This window comes from Pithys albifrons, chromosome 2, assembly GCF_047495875.1.
Source record: "Pithys albifrons albifrons isolate INPA30051 chromosome 2, PitAlb_v1, whole genome shotgun sequence".
Lineage (NCBI taxonomy): Eukaryota > Metazoa > Chordata > Aves > Passeriformes > Thamnophilidae > Pithys > Pithys albifrons.
Genome location: NC_092459.1, coordinates 92,968,835 through 92,984,999, shown reverse-complemented (window position 1 = coordinate 92,984,999; position 16,165 = coordinate 92,968,835). Strand labels below are relative to the sequence as shown.

At 47.9% G+C, this 16,165-nt stretch overlaps 1 protein-coding gene across 1 annotated transcript in view; it reads left to right on the top strand.

The window, feature by feature from the left end:
- The first annotated feature begins 2,120 nt into the window (after positions 1-2,120).
- Positions 2,121-16,165, top strand: part of PKDCC (protein kinase domain containing, cytoplasmic) — a 37,305-nt gene continuing 23,260 nt past the window's right edge. Inside the window, exon 1 of the mRNA XM_071548041.1 lies at positions 2,121-2,980. Within this exon, the coding sequence (XP_071404142.1) occupies positions 2,309-2,980 (672 nt within the window). The 5' untranslated portion in view covers positions 2,121-2,308. The remainder of the gene's footprint in view (positions 2,981-16,165) is intronic.

The window sequence follows — 16,165 nt, the reverse complement described above, 5'->3', positions numbered from 1 at the left end:
GAGGAAGGGCTTCGCAGCGGGGGAGGTCCGGCACATTCAGATCTCCCACATCCACCGTGGGAAGGCAACGCGAGCCTCCCGTCGTCTGCGGGGATTGAAGGGATCTCACTCAAAACACGAAGGGCTGCAGGTATCACACCTTTAGAAACTAATTTCATACCGTTATGATCTCGCTTACTTTGGAAAAAAAAATCCCAGCTTGCAACCCGTCCTCCCCTAAACCTGTGAAATCCCACTGACCGCAGCGGGAACGAGCTGGCTCGGGAAGTCAGCAACCAAGCTTACTTGGCATGGCTGAAAGGCGAAACGCTGCTCCCACTACGTAAGAACAGAAACGATTACAGGAAAACAAAACACACTAACAAATCCCCCCAAATAATCAACATAACAAAATACCCCCCCCCCCAAAATTCCCCAGAAGTACGAAAACCCAAGACACACTCTTCCCTCCTCCAAAAAAAGGGGTAAAAAAAAGAAAATGAAACCTCCCCATGGGATACAGCCAGCATAAAACGCCGGCTCCCCAACAGCCGCAGTGTATCTCCCCTCGGCCCGTGGTCTCCGCACCCGCGGGCAGGGCAGGTGGCACCGCCCCGGCGGGCGGAGCGAGTGGTGCGGTGCGGTGCGGTGGGGTGCGCGGGAGTGGAGCGTCCGCGGAGCCTGGGCTGGGCGCCCAGTGCCCCGCCGGGTACAAACAGCCCCCCCAGTTGTTATTTTTATTTTAATTGGTGATCACGCGCCCTCCCGTTACTTTTCTGCAGTGGTTATTGCCAGGCTTGGGAGCCCCGCGGGGATGGGGCACCCGGTCCGGTAGCAGTCCCTGCCACTGACCACTGCGTGCGCGGGGCCGCAGGTGGGCCGTGCTGCCGGTGCCTGAGGAGGACTCTCGGGAATCAGCGACAGAAAGGCTTCGAGACTGCTGGGAGAGATGGTCGGTCTTCACACCAGCCAAAGCTGCCGCCCGCCTCCTCCCGTCTCGCCGTTGCCTCAGGTCACTGGGCGCATCCCCGCGGGTCTGAGCGCCGGCAGCGGGAGCTGAGTTTCCCTGAGCTCCGTTTTCTGTCGGCGCTAGAGGAAGCATTGGCGATCTCAGCTCGCTGGTTCCCGCGAGCCGCCGCTGGGGTTTTTTTTCCTTTTTTTTTTTTCTGTCTGTCCGATGTGTATTACCGAAATGTCTCGTCCCTTTCCCTTATTGGAAATGATTCCCCGTTTCCATTGTGGTGAACTTTGCCTCGCCTGACTCTTTACGTCTTTTCTCTTGTTGATGGTCTCTCCTTTGTGGAAGTTTCGCGGGTTGATTGTATTTGTTAATTAGTTGCTAACAGCGTCGTAATGTGGGCTTGATGGATAACCATGTCATTAGCGCTCACCCCTGCAATTCACATTTCCAACAGGGCAGCGGCTACCCCATGCCGAGCCCGTGATTTGTGGCTGTACTTTCCAATGGGTGACACGCACCCCCCAGCTCCTCTCTCCTCTCCCCAGCGCCCGCGCTGTGCCGCGGCTGGAGGGGGCCGATGCAATTTTCACTGCGAATGACGAACCCACAGCGCCTGCCTGCAGCCGCCTCCTTTTGCTTTATTTAGGTGGGAAAAATGTATCGACCGCCTTTATGTGGCTCTGTGGCTATGTGAACGCTTGTACAACACACTCCACACACCCCGTGGCTGTCTAGGGGGAGGGCATGGGCATCCCGCACAAACCGCTGCCGGCGAGACTTTCCCCACGCTGGGCGGACACGCGTAGGCACCACGACAGCTACGCAGGTCCCACCCCGCCCAGCGGCAGCGCCCCGGGCCCGCCCTGCCCAGCAGCCCCCAGCCGTAGCGCCCGACGTGGGGGGGTCCACCCGCCTGCCCCGCCCCTCTCGCGCCTTCCCCGCCGGGGGGCTCGGCCGAGCCTGGGAGATGTAGTCCCGGCTCCCGGGCTCGCCAGCGGCCGGCGGGGCTTCTCCGGGGGACTACGTTTCCCAGGCCCCCCTGCTGCTCGGCCGGGCCGCGGGAAGGGCCGGGCTGTCAATCAACGCGCGTCGGCGGGGACAGCGGGACGGGGATCCCCCCCGCCCTCCCCGGGTCCCGCTAATAATAAGTGCTTCAGAGCCTTAAAAGCAGGGAGGCAAGTGTCATGCGGGCGCGTCGTAAGGGGCTGAACTCCGGCTGAGCGCCCGGGGCCGCTCTGCCGCCGGCATAACCAGGAGGAAAAAAAATAGGAGGGTAGAAAAAGAAAGGGGAAAAAAGCCTCGGAGCTGGTTCCCGGGAAAGGGGCGAGAGAAGTCCGAAAGGCTGGACAAGCCGTCAGTGAAGTGGCGATGAGGCGCAGGAAGACGGCGGTGGCGGCTGGCTGCTGCTTCGCCTTCCTCCTGGGCACCCTGCTCAACCTCCTCTTCATCCCCGGCTCCGAACACCCGCCGCCGCCCCGCGATGAGGTGCCCCCCTCCCCGCCCGGCGCCCCCCTGTACCCGCCGGAGGAGGAGATCGGCGGCGGCCAGGCCGCCCTGGTGCGGCAGATCCGCGAGCGCTACGAGGAGGTGCTGCGCTACCGGCAGCACCGGGCGGCGGCGGCGGCGGCGGGGCGGCGGCCGCTGCGGCCGCGGGAGCGGCGCCTGATGGACCTGGCGCCGCCGCGCACCTCGGCGGAGCAGCCGCGGCCACCGGGGCCGCGGGGCCGAGCGGCGGCGGCGGGGCCTTGGACAGGCGCCTCGGCCGAGCTCTCGCTGGAGCCGCCGCTGCTGGGCTGCCGCGACATCCGCGATGTCAGCGGCGTGCAGTACCTGGGCTCGGGGTACACCAAGGCGGTCTACAAGGCGGTCCTCAACCGCACGCTGGCCGTGGCCCTGAAAGCTGTGGACTTCGGCGGGCACGACATCGCCCACTGCGTGCGGCAGTTCTCCGCCCTGGGGGACTGCTACCGCCTGGCCGCCTACAAGATCATCAAGGAGATGATCCTGCTGCAGCGGCTGCGCCACGCCAACGTCCTGCAGGTACGCGGGCCGGGCGCGGGCGGGCTCGGAGCACCGCCGGGGCGGGTGGGTCGCGCCGCTTTTCCGTCGTTTTCGTAGTCCGACCGCGGACAACCTGTCGAAGCCACCGCCACCACTCCCGGCGTGCTCGGGGAGAGGGTCGGGACCTTGCCGGGGAGCTCCCGAGAATTTGCACATACACTCTGTGTGTATATATGTGCACACACACCCTGTTCCGTGGGGAGCCGCACCCCCGTCGAGAGGCACGGTGGGGGCTGGCAGTCGCCGAAACAGATGTCCCTATCGCTGGTACGGCGGCTCCGCGCCTTCTCTCCTCATCACACATCCGCGGAGAAGGCGGGAGGCGCTTCGATGGGTGCTTTCCTCTTGCAGCAGCGGTGCTCACCCCCCGTCGACAAGTGAATCGCCCTGGGCGGGTCCGGGGTCACGGCTGGGGAATGGTGCGGGATGCAGCGCGTTGCCCGTGCCGCCCGGCATCTCCCCCGCGGTGGCTGGCCCTGCGGCGCGATCTCTGATCCCTCTTCATTGTAAGCAAAATGAATCCTGAGGTTGGGGAAGGGGGAGAGGGAGAAGTCTGAGGAAGAACTCGCAGTACTCCCCAAATGCGGGAAATAAAGACCAGCTTGAATGCAAGTGCTGCACAGGCTCCGGAGACCCTCGGAGAGAAGGCGGCGGCAGGGTCACCCCTGGCAGCCTCTTCTGGAGCTCCCGGCGGGCGCTGCCTCGGCAGCGGCGCCTGCGGGATCCACGCAGCCCTGGCACACGGGGCAGCCCACGGGGTGCTCATCCGGGACAGGCCGGGTGTGAGTCCTGCTGGCCGGTGCGCCAGCACCGCCGCACTTGCCAGAAGGGGCTGTATTGTAGGACTGTTACACATCAGCATGAATCTCAGCGGGTTCATTTGGATGTAAATGCTGGTATGGAAATTCCTATTGCGTTTCGCATAGCATGAGCATTGCAGTAGAATAAAAAATGAACGTTAGACCAGACGGTCTCACAGTAGGTGCTTTTTGAACTGAATCGGGTAAAGGAGTTTTGTGTTTCTTCTTCAGCAGCTGCAGCAGGAGTACCAGCTCCCCCACGAGAACTTCGGATCTCAGCGATCAAAGCTCTCGAGTTTCATATACTGTTCAAAGAAAGGCTGGTCGTTATTTATCCATGCTAAGAAAATAGGTATTAACCAGCCTTCCTTCCTTCCTAGGTCCATATTCTTTCCTCTGTGGTACCAGGTCTACCTATAATGCATAGGGAGAACATCTTGTGAACCACAAAAACTTGTGCTCCTAGGGAGCGTGTTAGTTGCTTCTCTTACACTATAATGAATTCTCTTTATGTAAAAACCTTGCTTAGGTGTAGCCATCGCTACTGGTTGTATTGATAGCAGGAAACACACCCTACAGTTGTAAGCTCTGAGAGGATCCTGCCCGCCCCCCCCCCCCCTCCCCTTTTTGCTCAGTGTAAGCGAGTTGACCCGGTTGAACTCGAAGCGTGTGTTTTAAAGTTTCGAGTCATTTTAGTTGGCACTAGTGTTTCTTTTCCGTGTTACTCATGTGTAGTTTTCTTCTCTGGAAGGATTAATTTGACGTTAATTTGGAGCCAGCCCCCTCACAAAATGGAAGGGGGGGTGTTGTCTGTGCCCTCCAAGTGCAGGCAGGGTGAATCTTCCAACAGCGGTGTCAGAGCTGCCCACAGCCCCACTCTCCTCACAGCAAACCTTGGAGGAGCCGCAGTAATTCACTCCTCCATTCTGGAATGTCAGGTGGACTCTGGAGGGGGAAGCGAAGGTGAGATGCGAGGTGTCTGGTGGCGAGGAGGCTGGAGCCAGGAGCAGCTGGAGAATGAGCAGGCTCTTCCACAAGTGGTGAGAGAAACACGCCCAGCCTCTGTGCTGGGAAAATGCTCTCATGGACAAAAATCCCGTCTGTTAATTAGGGCTTCATTTTTACATGCCACCCAATTTAAAAATAGATTACTCTTAAATCAGAAACATATTTTCAGTTTCCTTCTGATTTTGTCGTTGTGTTTTCTTTTGCCTGTCCTCCAGCGGCATCAGCCCCAGGGACGTTGCCAGGCTGGGAGCGGGAGACTCCCGAGAGCCTCCAGACATCATCCCCCCTTGTTCAACACACCGCGTTCTAGAGGCGCACAGGGACGGATTGCTGTGGTCTGAGGGCTAAAGGTGTGATAAGGCATTACCTTGGAAGGAGACCGTAAAAATCGACCTGACAGGCTTTATCTGGCAACTGTCGGGGCAGCGCCGCGAGTCAGGAGCAGTCCCTGGTGTCATTCAGGAGTCTTATAGCTGATGCAGAAAATGGGCGCCGATGAACATGAAATGTACTGATTATGGCTTTTGTTAAAATGTTAAAGGGGACAGGATCGGACGACCTCATGACGGATTTGTAACTTGTTTTCAGCGGAAGCTGACCCAGGGCTTAAGATTCTCTGTCCAGGGTTTGCTGCCGAAGCAGATGAAATCAGTTCAAAAGCCAGCATCTCCTCCCCTCGTCTGGCTTTTGACAGGCGCTTCAGCTCCCATTGGAGCAGGAGGACCTCAGTGGCTACGGATGCCAAGGGCACGACACCACATCTATTGGGCCAGCAAGAGCCGGCAGCTTTGCTGCTTTTGCTTCTTGCCTCGTTTTTGCTCCTTTCCACCCCTCCCGGGCGACTCGCGGCATACCCAAATACGTGTCGGCTGCTATAAATAGCAGGAAGGACATGCCACCCTCCTGCTAGTCTGCCGCGCCGAGGGAGGGCAAGGCTGGCGGGCAGCCCGCAGCAGCCCCAGCTGGGGCAGGCGGGGGGAACCGGGAGGGTTTGGGCATGGCGGCGGCTCCCTCGCGGTTGCCCCTCCGGCTGCAGCCGGCGGGTCTCCGCAGTCCCCGCCTGGGGCTGGAGGCGAACCGCGGCTGCTTGAGGCAAGTCTTTCTCCGCCTCCCCACGCTGCGGGCGTGGAAGGGAGCGGCCCCGGGGACTCATCCACGCAGGCGGCCGGCAGCCGCCCTGCCTTAGGCTGGAACGCTTCTTACTTCTCCAGAGCATCCCCGGCCCCGGTCAGAGGCTAGTCGGGGTGAGCGCCTTCGTGAGTTTCTTTTGCTGGATATGAAGTTTTGTGTCGGTTCAGTCCTAGGAAAGGGGATTTTCCTGTAAATCTTTGGCAGCTGACAGCCTGAAGTGTAGTTTGTAAGATAACAGGCTTGTTCTTTACTGTCTCAGCAGTTCTCATTCGGGCCTGTCTCTTGTCAAAATCAACTTTTTTTTTTTTTTTGCCATCCTTTTTAAAAGACTTGATTATTGTACAATATATGATGGAAGGGAAAAGAGCTCTTTCCAGAAAGTACCAGTGCCTTCACATAACATGCTGACATACCCACTGTGCCCTTCGCCTGGGGAAGGAGCCAGATGTGTCAGCCCTGGCAGATGTGAATCAAGTCTAGCAAAAGAAACGCGGAAAACCAACAAGAGGGAGAGTGGTTTCACATTAGGCAATGCTGAGGAAAGAGCAGCCTGCCTTCCTGTTTTTATTTCTGTGCTCTGCTCATCACTTGTCGAAGGGCCAGCGCTGGGCCGTCGTCCCCCTTGCCCGCGCAGTCTGGGAGGCTCCCTGGGGCGGCAGGGGCTGGGAAGGGCAGGTGCAGGCTGCAGTGGAAATATATTTGCTTTGGAGTGGACAAGAGAGGGGTAGTTCATTAAAGTTGATTTTATAATGAAGGGCACTGGGGAGGAGGGGGAACTGGGTCACTGATTTATTGTAACAGAGGATTTAGTGGCCCGCTAATTGCTTTGCAGTCGCTCTGTGTCAAATGCGGTGCCCGATTTCTTCCTTTTCCTCCATGCTGTGGTTTCTTTTCTTGTCGAGTTCAGATGCTGGTCTCTAAATCCTGGCTTTCCGTGCATTTTAGTGGGGAAGATGATTTAGTGTGCTTTAATTCTTCCCTGCCCATATATGAGGAAGAAAAAAAATCAAACCATTTGCAGTTAATTTCAAACAACGAGCACAATTGTAGTGACACAAAGGCAATATTTGATTTACTGTAATAATGTAATTATAGCCTTGGAATATCAGAATTAAGGGTGTTGCCCTTCTTTCTTCGTTTGCATTGCTGAAGAGAAGGGGAGGGAAATTCTGAAACTGCAGATGTTTGGAAGAGTCGAAGCTTATTTCTGTGACAGCTATTTATCAGCACTTCCAGTGTGAGTTCACAATGATTCGTTTAAGAAGGAGCTACCGCTTTCTTAAAAATACACACAAAAGGAACAGGTTTGGCTTTGTCTGCGGCTGACGGAAGACACTAGCTGCTAACAGCACCAGTGGTTTGCTGGCTGCCCAGACAAGGCCAGTTCACTTGGTGTATTTAGCTTTAGTGAAAAGTTAGAACGTGCAGAGGAAATTTTAAGACGGCGTCCGGACTAAGAGTCACCATCCAAGTATCCAAAGCAGTTTCCGTGTGAAAGGGTTCAGTTAGTTCTATTGTATTTATAACTGATTTTTTAAAAATGGTCATGATTGCAATGAGAATATTTTGTCTCTTAGAAAATTAATTGATTAAACTGGTACTGCAAATAATACAGCACTTGCTGCTGACAAATAGACTTAAGATGTGCTAGCCAATTGGTATTTTTAAATACCTATTTTTAAACAAGATTTTCTTTTCTTTACATGTGATAATTAACAAACATTTTTACCCTGATGGTTTTCCTATACATATGCATAGCCAACAGAATAGGGCAGTTTCAATTTTAATGTGAGAATTAAAATAATAAAGCTTTGCATCCAGCTTGCTTGTTCCAGGTGGAAGTAGACAATGTTTCCAAGTATGAAGAAAGTCAATACACAATTAATTTCCAGTGCAAACACATTTGCATAGGAAGTGTATGGACTCTTGAAGGTCTGATCCTTCACCATCCTTGCAGGAATCCACAGCTGTTTTCACAGAAGGTGGAGAGAAGGCAAGATCATGCTGTAGGGGAAGCAGCTACTCAAGGACCTCTTCCCTGTTACCAGTGGGTGGGCATTGAATCCCTTTTGTGGTGGCAGTGGTGCAGGGTTCCCAGCAGTAAGTCTTGATCTGTGTCTGGCTAGACTTTGATCATCACAACTTTGGGAACTGCTGGCCTAAAAAAAGTGTTGTAATTGCTGATACCAGCTGATGGATGTGTATATGGAGAATTTGTGATTCTGAATTTTGGGTGGGACAGCAGAGGTTCCCAGCTCTTGGGTATCAAACCTTTCAAAACCAAGTGCCTCCTGAGAATTAACCTTTCAGGTTGGGATCTGACCATGCACACCACATACAGTCATCAGGAGGGCATTGCTGCAAGTTGGAGAGTCGTTTTAGACTGGGAATGCTTTCTAATGCTTTTCTAAAGTAGTTCAGTTGAGTTTCTCCTGGGACAGGTTGACTAAAGATGAATGAGGTCACCACATGGTGCAAGACCAGGCTGGAACTGTCTGTTTAAATGGCATTTTGATCAGAGGAACTTCAGGTCTCAGACAGTCTTGTCAGTGGCAGGAGAGGTTTGCATTTCTTGCTGGCCACCTCTGGAAATTGCTGCCACCACTGCTTGCTGTCCAGTAAGCAGTGATGAAGCTGCTTCTTTGTCCCAGTCAGTCTATTGCTTTACATTGCTGTAGGTGCACCTTGAAGGAGATGAGGCATCTAAATCTCTTGGGCATCCTGCAAAACTGGTAGTGGTGGTTTGATATCAGGTGTTGGGACTGGACATTCATGTGGGTGGAGAGAAAAAAGCAGGCAGTGCCACCTACTGATGGCTCGGTGGAGACAGCCCGTAGCTGCTAACAGATGTCCCCACAGCCCCAAGGAGCTCGGGTGGAGTGGAGAAGGGCAGCTAGAGCAGACAGATGCGGTTTGGCGAGGAAAGAAAAATTACACAAAGTGCTTCTTTATTGCGAGACTGCTTCCCTAAAGGCCCAGATGTTATCCTGCACTTTTAAGAGTGAAGAAAGGATCTGTTAACAAGAACTCCAGAGCTGCTGGAAGCATGGGGCTGATAGAATTGCAAATCGACTCTTAACTGTTCGTGTCCCTGGAAGGCAAGCTGCACATCTTGGTGCTGAAGTCAACAAATAACATTTTTTCCCATTGAATTGATTGGGATGGCAGAGGGTGTTCAACTTGCCAAGCTGCTGGCAGGAAAAGCTTTCCATAAGGCACGTGCCATCACATAAGTTAAAAGTGCTACATTGTCCCTGCTTTTGAAAGTAGCATTCATAAAACTAATCCCAGTCATTTGTTGAATGATTTCTATGGTTGCTTCTCAGTTTTATGTGCCACGTAAATCATTCCAGAAGACTCTGGTTTGAATTTCTGCCTCCTTTATGGGAGCTGATGACTTGCAACCTCATCCATTTTTTTTGAGGAGAGCCCAGTACTGCTTCTATTCAGTGGCTTGGAGAGATCGCTGTTCACCACAGGATGCTGTGGGTATGATCAAGTTCTCCCTTGCTGTTTGTCTTTTTTCATGGGAGCAACAGTGAATGAACAAGGCCTTTCCACCCTGTCAATATCCTGGCCTGGAATTAGTTATGACCAGGACAGAGTTGTAAGAGGAAGCACATGGTTTCTATAACTTATTCTTTTCCTCTCTGCTGCTTGCCCACCCTCCCCTGCACCCTGCCCAGTGTGGGGTAGCTAGGTAAGTCTCTTCTCCCTGGAATCCAGTGGTAAGACACGTAGGAGTTGTTCAAAACTGCACCAGGGAAGGTTGAGACTTGACATTAGAACAGATTGTCTAACACTGGAACAGACTTCCTAGAGAGGTGGTCAATGCTCCAAGCCCATCAGTGTTTAAGAGGCATTTGGACAGTGCCCTTAATAACTTGCTTTAAGTTTTGGTCAGACCTGAAGTTATCAGGAAGTTGGACTAGCTGATCGTTGCATGTCCCTTCCCACTGACCAACTGAAATACCCTATCCTGTCCTGTCCTTGAATTGGATTATTGTGGCCCTTTTGTATATGCACTGTCTTCTAATTGCAGCCATATTTGGAAAGGGCAGTCAGGTCTGTGGTGGTTGGCCAGGAAGGCAGGAGGTGACCACTGGAAGGGTATACCAATGCTGACGTAGCTCTGCTCTTCTGGCCTTCTGCTTGCTGCTTGGACACAGAGAGCATTGGTGGATACAGCTGTCTGCTGGGGCCATACTTGGAAGTGTTGCAGCCCTGGTTTGTAAAGTGTCTGTCTAAAATATGCAAGCTGGTTTTAAGATCCTTTTTTGTGGATTTTTGTGCCAACACAACTATCTGATGGTTCAGGTAGATGCCTCCTGGCATCTAGCTTCTATTGCCATTTTTCATTTCTGTGATGGCTATGAAAAACTTACCAAGAACTCGTTCTCACAGGCACTGTGCTAATACTAATATTGACTCTAGACTAATTTTGAAGGAGTTGTTATTTTTTATCATACTCAGCTGAACTGCTCAGCTTAAGCAATAGACACCAAACATGGGGGTTTTATATTGTTTTAGACCAAATGTGGAGTTGTTATTTTTTATCATACTCAGCTGAACTGCTCAGCTTAAGCAATAGACACCAAACATGGGGGTTTTATATTGTTTTAGACCAAATGTGGAGTTGTTATTTTTTATCATACTCAGCTGAACTGCTCAGCTTAAGCAATAGACACCAAACATGGGGGTTTTATATTGTTTTAGACCAAATGTGGAACAACTTAGTTTGAAAAGACACGCCTTTTTCTGGGACTATGTAGCTGAGGGAGACTGAGCTTACTTTAAAGCTTGCCATGATAAAGTACAAAATTATATCACTTGGATAACTAAGCAGAATTACACAGATGGATTTATAATAATGAATTCAAGAGAAGCTTTTCTGAACATATGATGCGCAGGAGTTATTTGACAGTTTTGTAACGTAAAATCACGTCATGACAAAGGGTTAAACTTGTGGTGCAGTGAAACTGAATGCAATGGCTGTCGATGGAGGTCAGGGGACCTTCTGATCTGGCTATTTACAAGATAATGAACTATACCTCCAGTGATATCAGCCTTTTTCCATTGCATTTGTGGTTGTATGAGTGATCTATTTGTCTTCACTGGAAGGCTTTACAAGAGTAGGCTGCTTGTGTGACTAAATATTTGCAGGGTTGGGCCTTGAGCTTGTGCAGTGCAATGCAAATTCAAAGTCCTATAAATGTTTTTAGTAGAAGAATTTTCTACTTCAAAGTATGAGGAAAGCAGGGAGAGTAAAGGGGAGATAATGTTACTAAATCATAAGATTATGGGCAACATAATATGTGTCAGAGCAGCAAGTATGTATGGATATGTATATACACACATAGGTATATAAAATATATAGAGATATCTCTGGACCTCTACGGATATACTGACAGATATGGTTGATACACATACGATTCTATTTCTAAGTACTAATTCCATTTTTTCTGTTAATGAAAATGTTTAGTAAGAGGTTCACTACAAGTGCCAGGTGTGAGTTCTTGTGCCTTCTAGTTCTTCTGGAGTTTAGTGCTAATCATAATAATACATTTATAAATAAAAGCCTAGACAGAGATATGAATTTAGAGTTTAATATTTGAATTACCCACTGCTTGCTCTCAGTTCCAGTATCCAGCAGCAGAGGAAATCCTGCCTCACAGCTGTCAGCACACAGTTTGGGCCCAGCTCTTAAAAGGTTCTGCGTGGTACTGGAGCTGCCCTGTATGAAAATCTTTCTACAGTGAAACTCAGCACTTTGCAGGGCTTGATTGCTAGATTTCAATGGGGGAAAATCAATTTACTTCTTGTGTGCCATATTCTACAGCAGGAAAGTTGACATTGGATTGGTCTTTATTAAATACAGGCATTTGTGGGTACTCATCCTTTTTCCAGGGAGATGCACATTACAGGTTTGCAGATGCTTTTGGGCTTAGTAGCTGTGGCAATATATAAAAGTATTTTAATATATATTTAAAAATATATATAAAACATACTAAAATGTAGGTGCAAATATAATGTATATACATTAGATATCAAAAAACAGGTATACATATATGTCATATATACACAAATACATACATAGATACGTAACAGCATATATATGTATGAATATTTATATGTGTATATGCCATCAGCAATGAAGGGAAATATTTAAAACACAAGTTATTAGTAGGTCTTAGAGTGACACAAATGTCTCAAGTGATATATTAGTAAATCATAGCTGTATCAGACAGTGCTGGGGATATCTGCTCTTGCAGGGACTGTCTGAGTGCTCCAGGCATGAAAGGTGAATCCAAGGACCAGTTGCAGAAAAATAGTACATTCACTTAGCAATAAACTAGCTTGTAAAATCTGCTGTTCTGGTTTTGAAACATAGCAGCTCAAGCAAATGGCTCATCAAAAGGCTACCAGGGCTGGTGGGAGCTTTGTATTTCCCCTGGGCTCCAAAGCGGTTCAAAATACAATCTCGACACAAACAGTTTTGATTAAGTAACCCTGTGTCCATCTTTTTTTGAAAAGAAAGGTTTTGTCAAGTGTTGACTACTGTTGCTCTTCATACAAGTGGCATTTTATTTAATGCGCTTTTCTATTGTGAGCAGCAGTTGGGCCAGTGTAGTCTGTGCAGGCAAGTCCAAATTAAAAGAGATTAAAGTTAGGTTTCTGAAAATTACTTCCAGTGTAATGCAGTTGAGCCTGTCACTTATGTTACAGATGGTAGTGGTATACTTCACAGTCTCCTTCCTGGACTCATGGAAGGGTAAATTTACAGTTTATCTGAGAGAAAGAAAAATATTCACAATGTTCTGTAACTTTAAGGGAAATGGCATGATCTGTACCAGGGGCATTTTGCCCTCCAGCAGCTGGGGCAGTGATCCTGTCACAGCTTGGCAGCAGAGCCAAGCTAAGGCGGCAGAGCCCCAGCTGGGGAAAGTGGCTGGAGATCCCCACTGGAAAAGGTGGGTCCTACTGTTCCCAACTGAGCAACCTCCATAAATGAAATGTAACACTTTGGCGGTGGTTGTGGCTTGACATTTATTTTTCTGAAAGTCTGGCCAGGGTGCTTACGCCAGTGCAGGAGGGCTTGTTGTTTGCACAGACTTACCCTGCTGATGACAGCTTAATAAGCTTCTTTATTTTGTGTTTTTATTCAGTAAGCATGTTGGCTTTTGTGTAGAGCATGACCTCTGCTTTTGCCCTCCCCTACTACCCCAGCCCCTCTGAAAGGGGCACCTCTGTCCCCATAATTTGTAGTAAAAGGGAATTGTAAAGGGAAGTGAACTGACCAGCTGTAGGGACATAAGCTCCTACAATGCAATACAAGTTTCACAGGGGCTGACCCTGTGTGCCCAGCATGCCTAAAAACTGTTGGGAGTCAGTGGGAGTTTTGGGTGCAGAAAGACTAATGCAGGACTGAGGCTTTACAACTGAGAAAATCCAAATAGTGAGGGAATAATTCAGTAAACAGGGCTACTCGAAATGAATAACAGCACATGATGTGAGAACAGGTCAACATATCTGGCATACGTTTTTCTAAACAGACAGAAAGGCGTCCCAGTATCGTGACTGTTTGCTATTAGATTCTACACAAAAATATATTGGGATGGCATTTAAATGCAGTGGCTTGAGATAGCAAAAAGATGTGAGATTGTATTTCTTTCCATTCATTTAATTGGAACCATGTTGAAAAAGTGTATGAAAAACCATCACTCTTGAATATGTCTGAAGTGTAGCTTTGTGACGCTGAGATTGATGTCCAACCTAATAGAATTTCAGATAGAGAAGATATTTTGGCTCATCTTTTGCTTCCCGCTATACTCAGTTTCCCCGTGTGGTTATTTTTCTTGTTATTTTATGCACCAGCTATCTGTTTCTTACTTCACTGTCTGGGAATACAAACCATTCTGTCTCATTTCTGACCTTAAAAAGGATTGGACAAAACCAAAAGGAAGTTAAAAAAAAGTGTTTTGGGTAGTACCTCTGTACTTGTTTCTGGTGTTGTGTAAGTCATCTTCTTAAACGAAAGGCCTGACTATTACTGTCTGTAAATATTTTACATTTATATATATTCTGTATTTTGTAACATCTGTATGCTGGATGGTGGTTCATCAGGAGGGGATGAATGTAACCATTTTAGATGTTTAACTGGCTGTTGGGACTTGCCCAGTTTGTAATCATAGTAATTGCACATTCAAATATGGCCATGTAATTACATGTGCATTTTTGCATTTAGTTTCCGGAGTTCATTTAGAAAAATATAAATGCATCCCAATAAATCTTTTGTATCTCAGACTTCTGTGCTTTTATAACGCTATATAATTATGTAATAACACTGCATCTGGAGAGGTTTCACTTAAGTAAAAGCAATAAAGAGCTCAGGTTAGATTATGTATTTTTTGTTAGACCTATACTAACTTGCTCAGTACTGTGTTTTTCAGCTTGTAAGGCTGATTAAGTTCAGCAGTACTTGTGCAAGAAAATTTTCTTGAGATAATAAAGAGCAATTTAATATGAAACCAAAACTGGATCAGATCATTTAAGCTTCCATCCATGGTGACCGAAATGATTAAATGGGTCTTAGTATAGTAAAGTACACACCAAGTACTCAGATACTTGGTCAGTGAAGACTTTCACCAAGGTACAAATTGGACACTAAAATGAAAGATTTACTAACGAGCAATGTTCCAGTTCTCTGAGCACAAACTTAAATCATTATTGTTACTATTGACATTTATGGATTGAGATAAAATAGACACAAATAGGTACTGTAATTTCTACTTATGTGTTAACAGGCACATAATTAGATAGTAAGACTAATTTCTCAATATTTTGTGTGTAGAAACGTATATGTCTTATGTTTTTATAATAAAAAGAAATGTATAATTTTTGTTTGTGTTCTGTATTTCTATTTCCCAAATTGTTTTCACAAATGTTGAGAATGTCTCATGAAAATTGATACGACTTTTGTATTCAGTGTAACTTTGAACCAACCGTTACTGCGATACTGTCATTTCCCAGTCTGGATTGCTTGCTAATTTCCCTGGTGGCTCTTTTTCCCAGTGGATGGTATTACTGTGCTAAAGACAAGAGCTGAACTCTGCAGATGATACTGAAACAGATGCTAGATTTTGACATTTAGAAGTGAGTGTTTTCAAACCTACTGAAATTCATCATGCTTCCTTAGTCTGCCCACACACAAGAGAGATGTGAAATAGTAAGGGCTGAAGAATCCAACTCGTCCTGGGGAAAATAATATATATTGTATTAAATATTTTCATTTAATTTCATTTTTTGTTTGCTTGGAAGGCTTAAACAATTGTGCTCATGTGATCCTCCAAGGCAGTTTGTAGCAGACAAAGATTTAACTCCATTAAGCTGTCATTAAGCTGCAGATGTGGTGTCACATATGATAAGGAACAAACCCAAGTCTTGTCCAAATGGCTCTAAATTAAGAAATTATTACTGTTGATATCTTTGTCATGGTTGTGGCAGTAAAGACAAAGGTCTGTTTTCATACTTCAAATGTTCATGTTGGCATCTGTCACAAATTCTCTTTTTGGCATGTTTTAAAATAAAATCTTCTAGCTCCTTTTTTTTTTTGTTTAGGTTAATGTCCATGTTTAAGCAGCTGTTTTGAAATACAGTGCCATTTTTACACCAAAAAGAAAAATTGTTTACTTCTTTTACATTTTTTGGCACTCCTTTTTCCTTTAAATGTAGACAGCAACAGTCAAAACTAGCAGCATGGTTCATAACAAATCCTGTATTTGCTGACTTTAGCCTGGTCTTTGCTTTTCTGCCTGGGAAGGTCACAAGCCGTAAGAATGTGCTTGATACTGGAATCTGCTCGCAGCGGCTGTGTGCAGCCTCAGCCTGCTCCCTCCAGCGATGCCACTCACTAGTCTGGCTCTGCTTCCCTGATGATTTAGGGTTGGTTTCTATTCTGGTCTGCATGAACCTGACTTCTTCTGCAGAGCCATGACTGAGTCCCTTCAGCACAGAGGAGCTTTTTAACTAAAACAGGTTTGAAAAATCAAATTACGCAAGACAAGGCAGTAGAGGAATAGCAACAGGGCATTTTTTAATGCTACATTTTCACACAGACCCTTTTACTGTGTTTTATTTGACTGGGGGCAGAGATTACATTTAGTTTTATTTCATGTGCAAGCTGTTCAGGCTGGAAAGTTGTGATCAGATCCTTATCACGCTCATT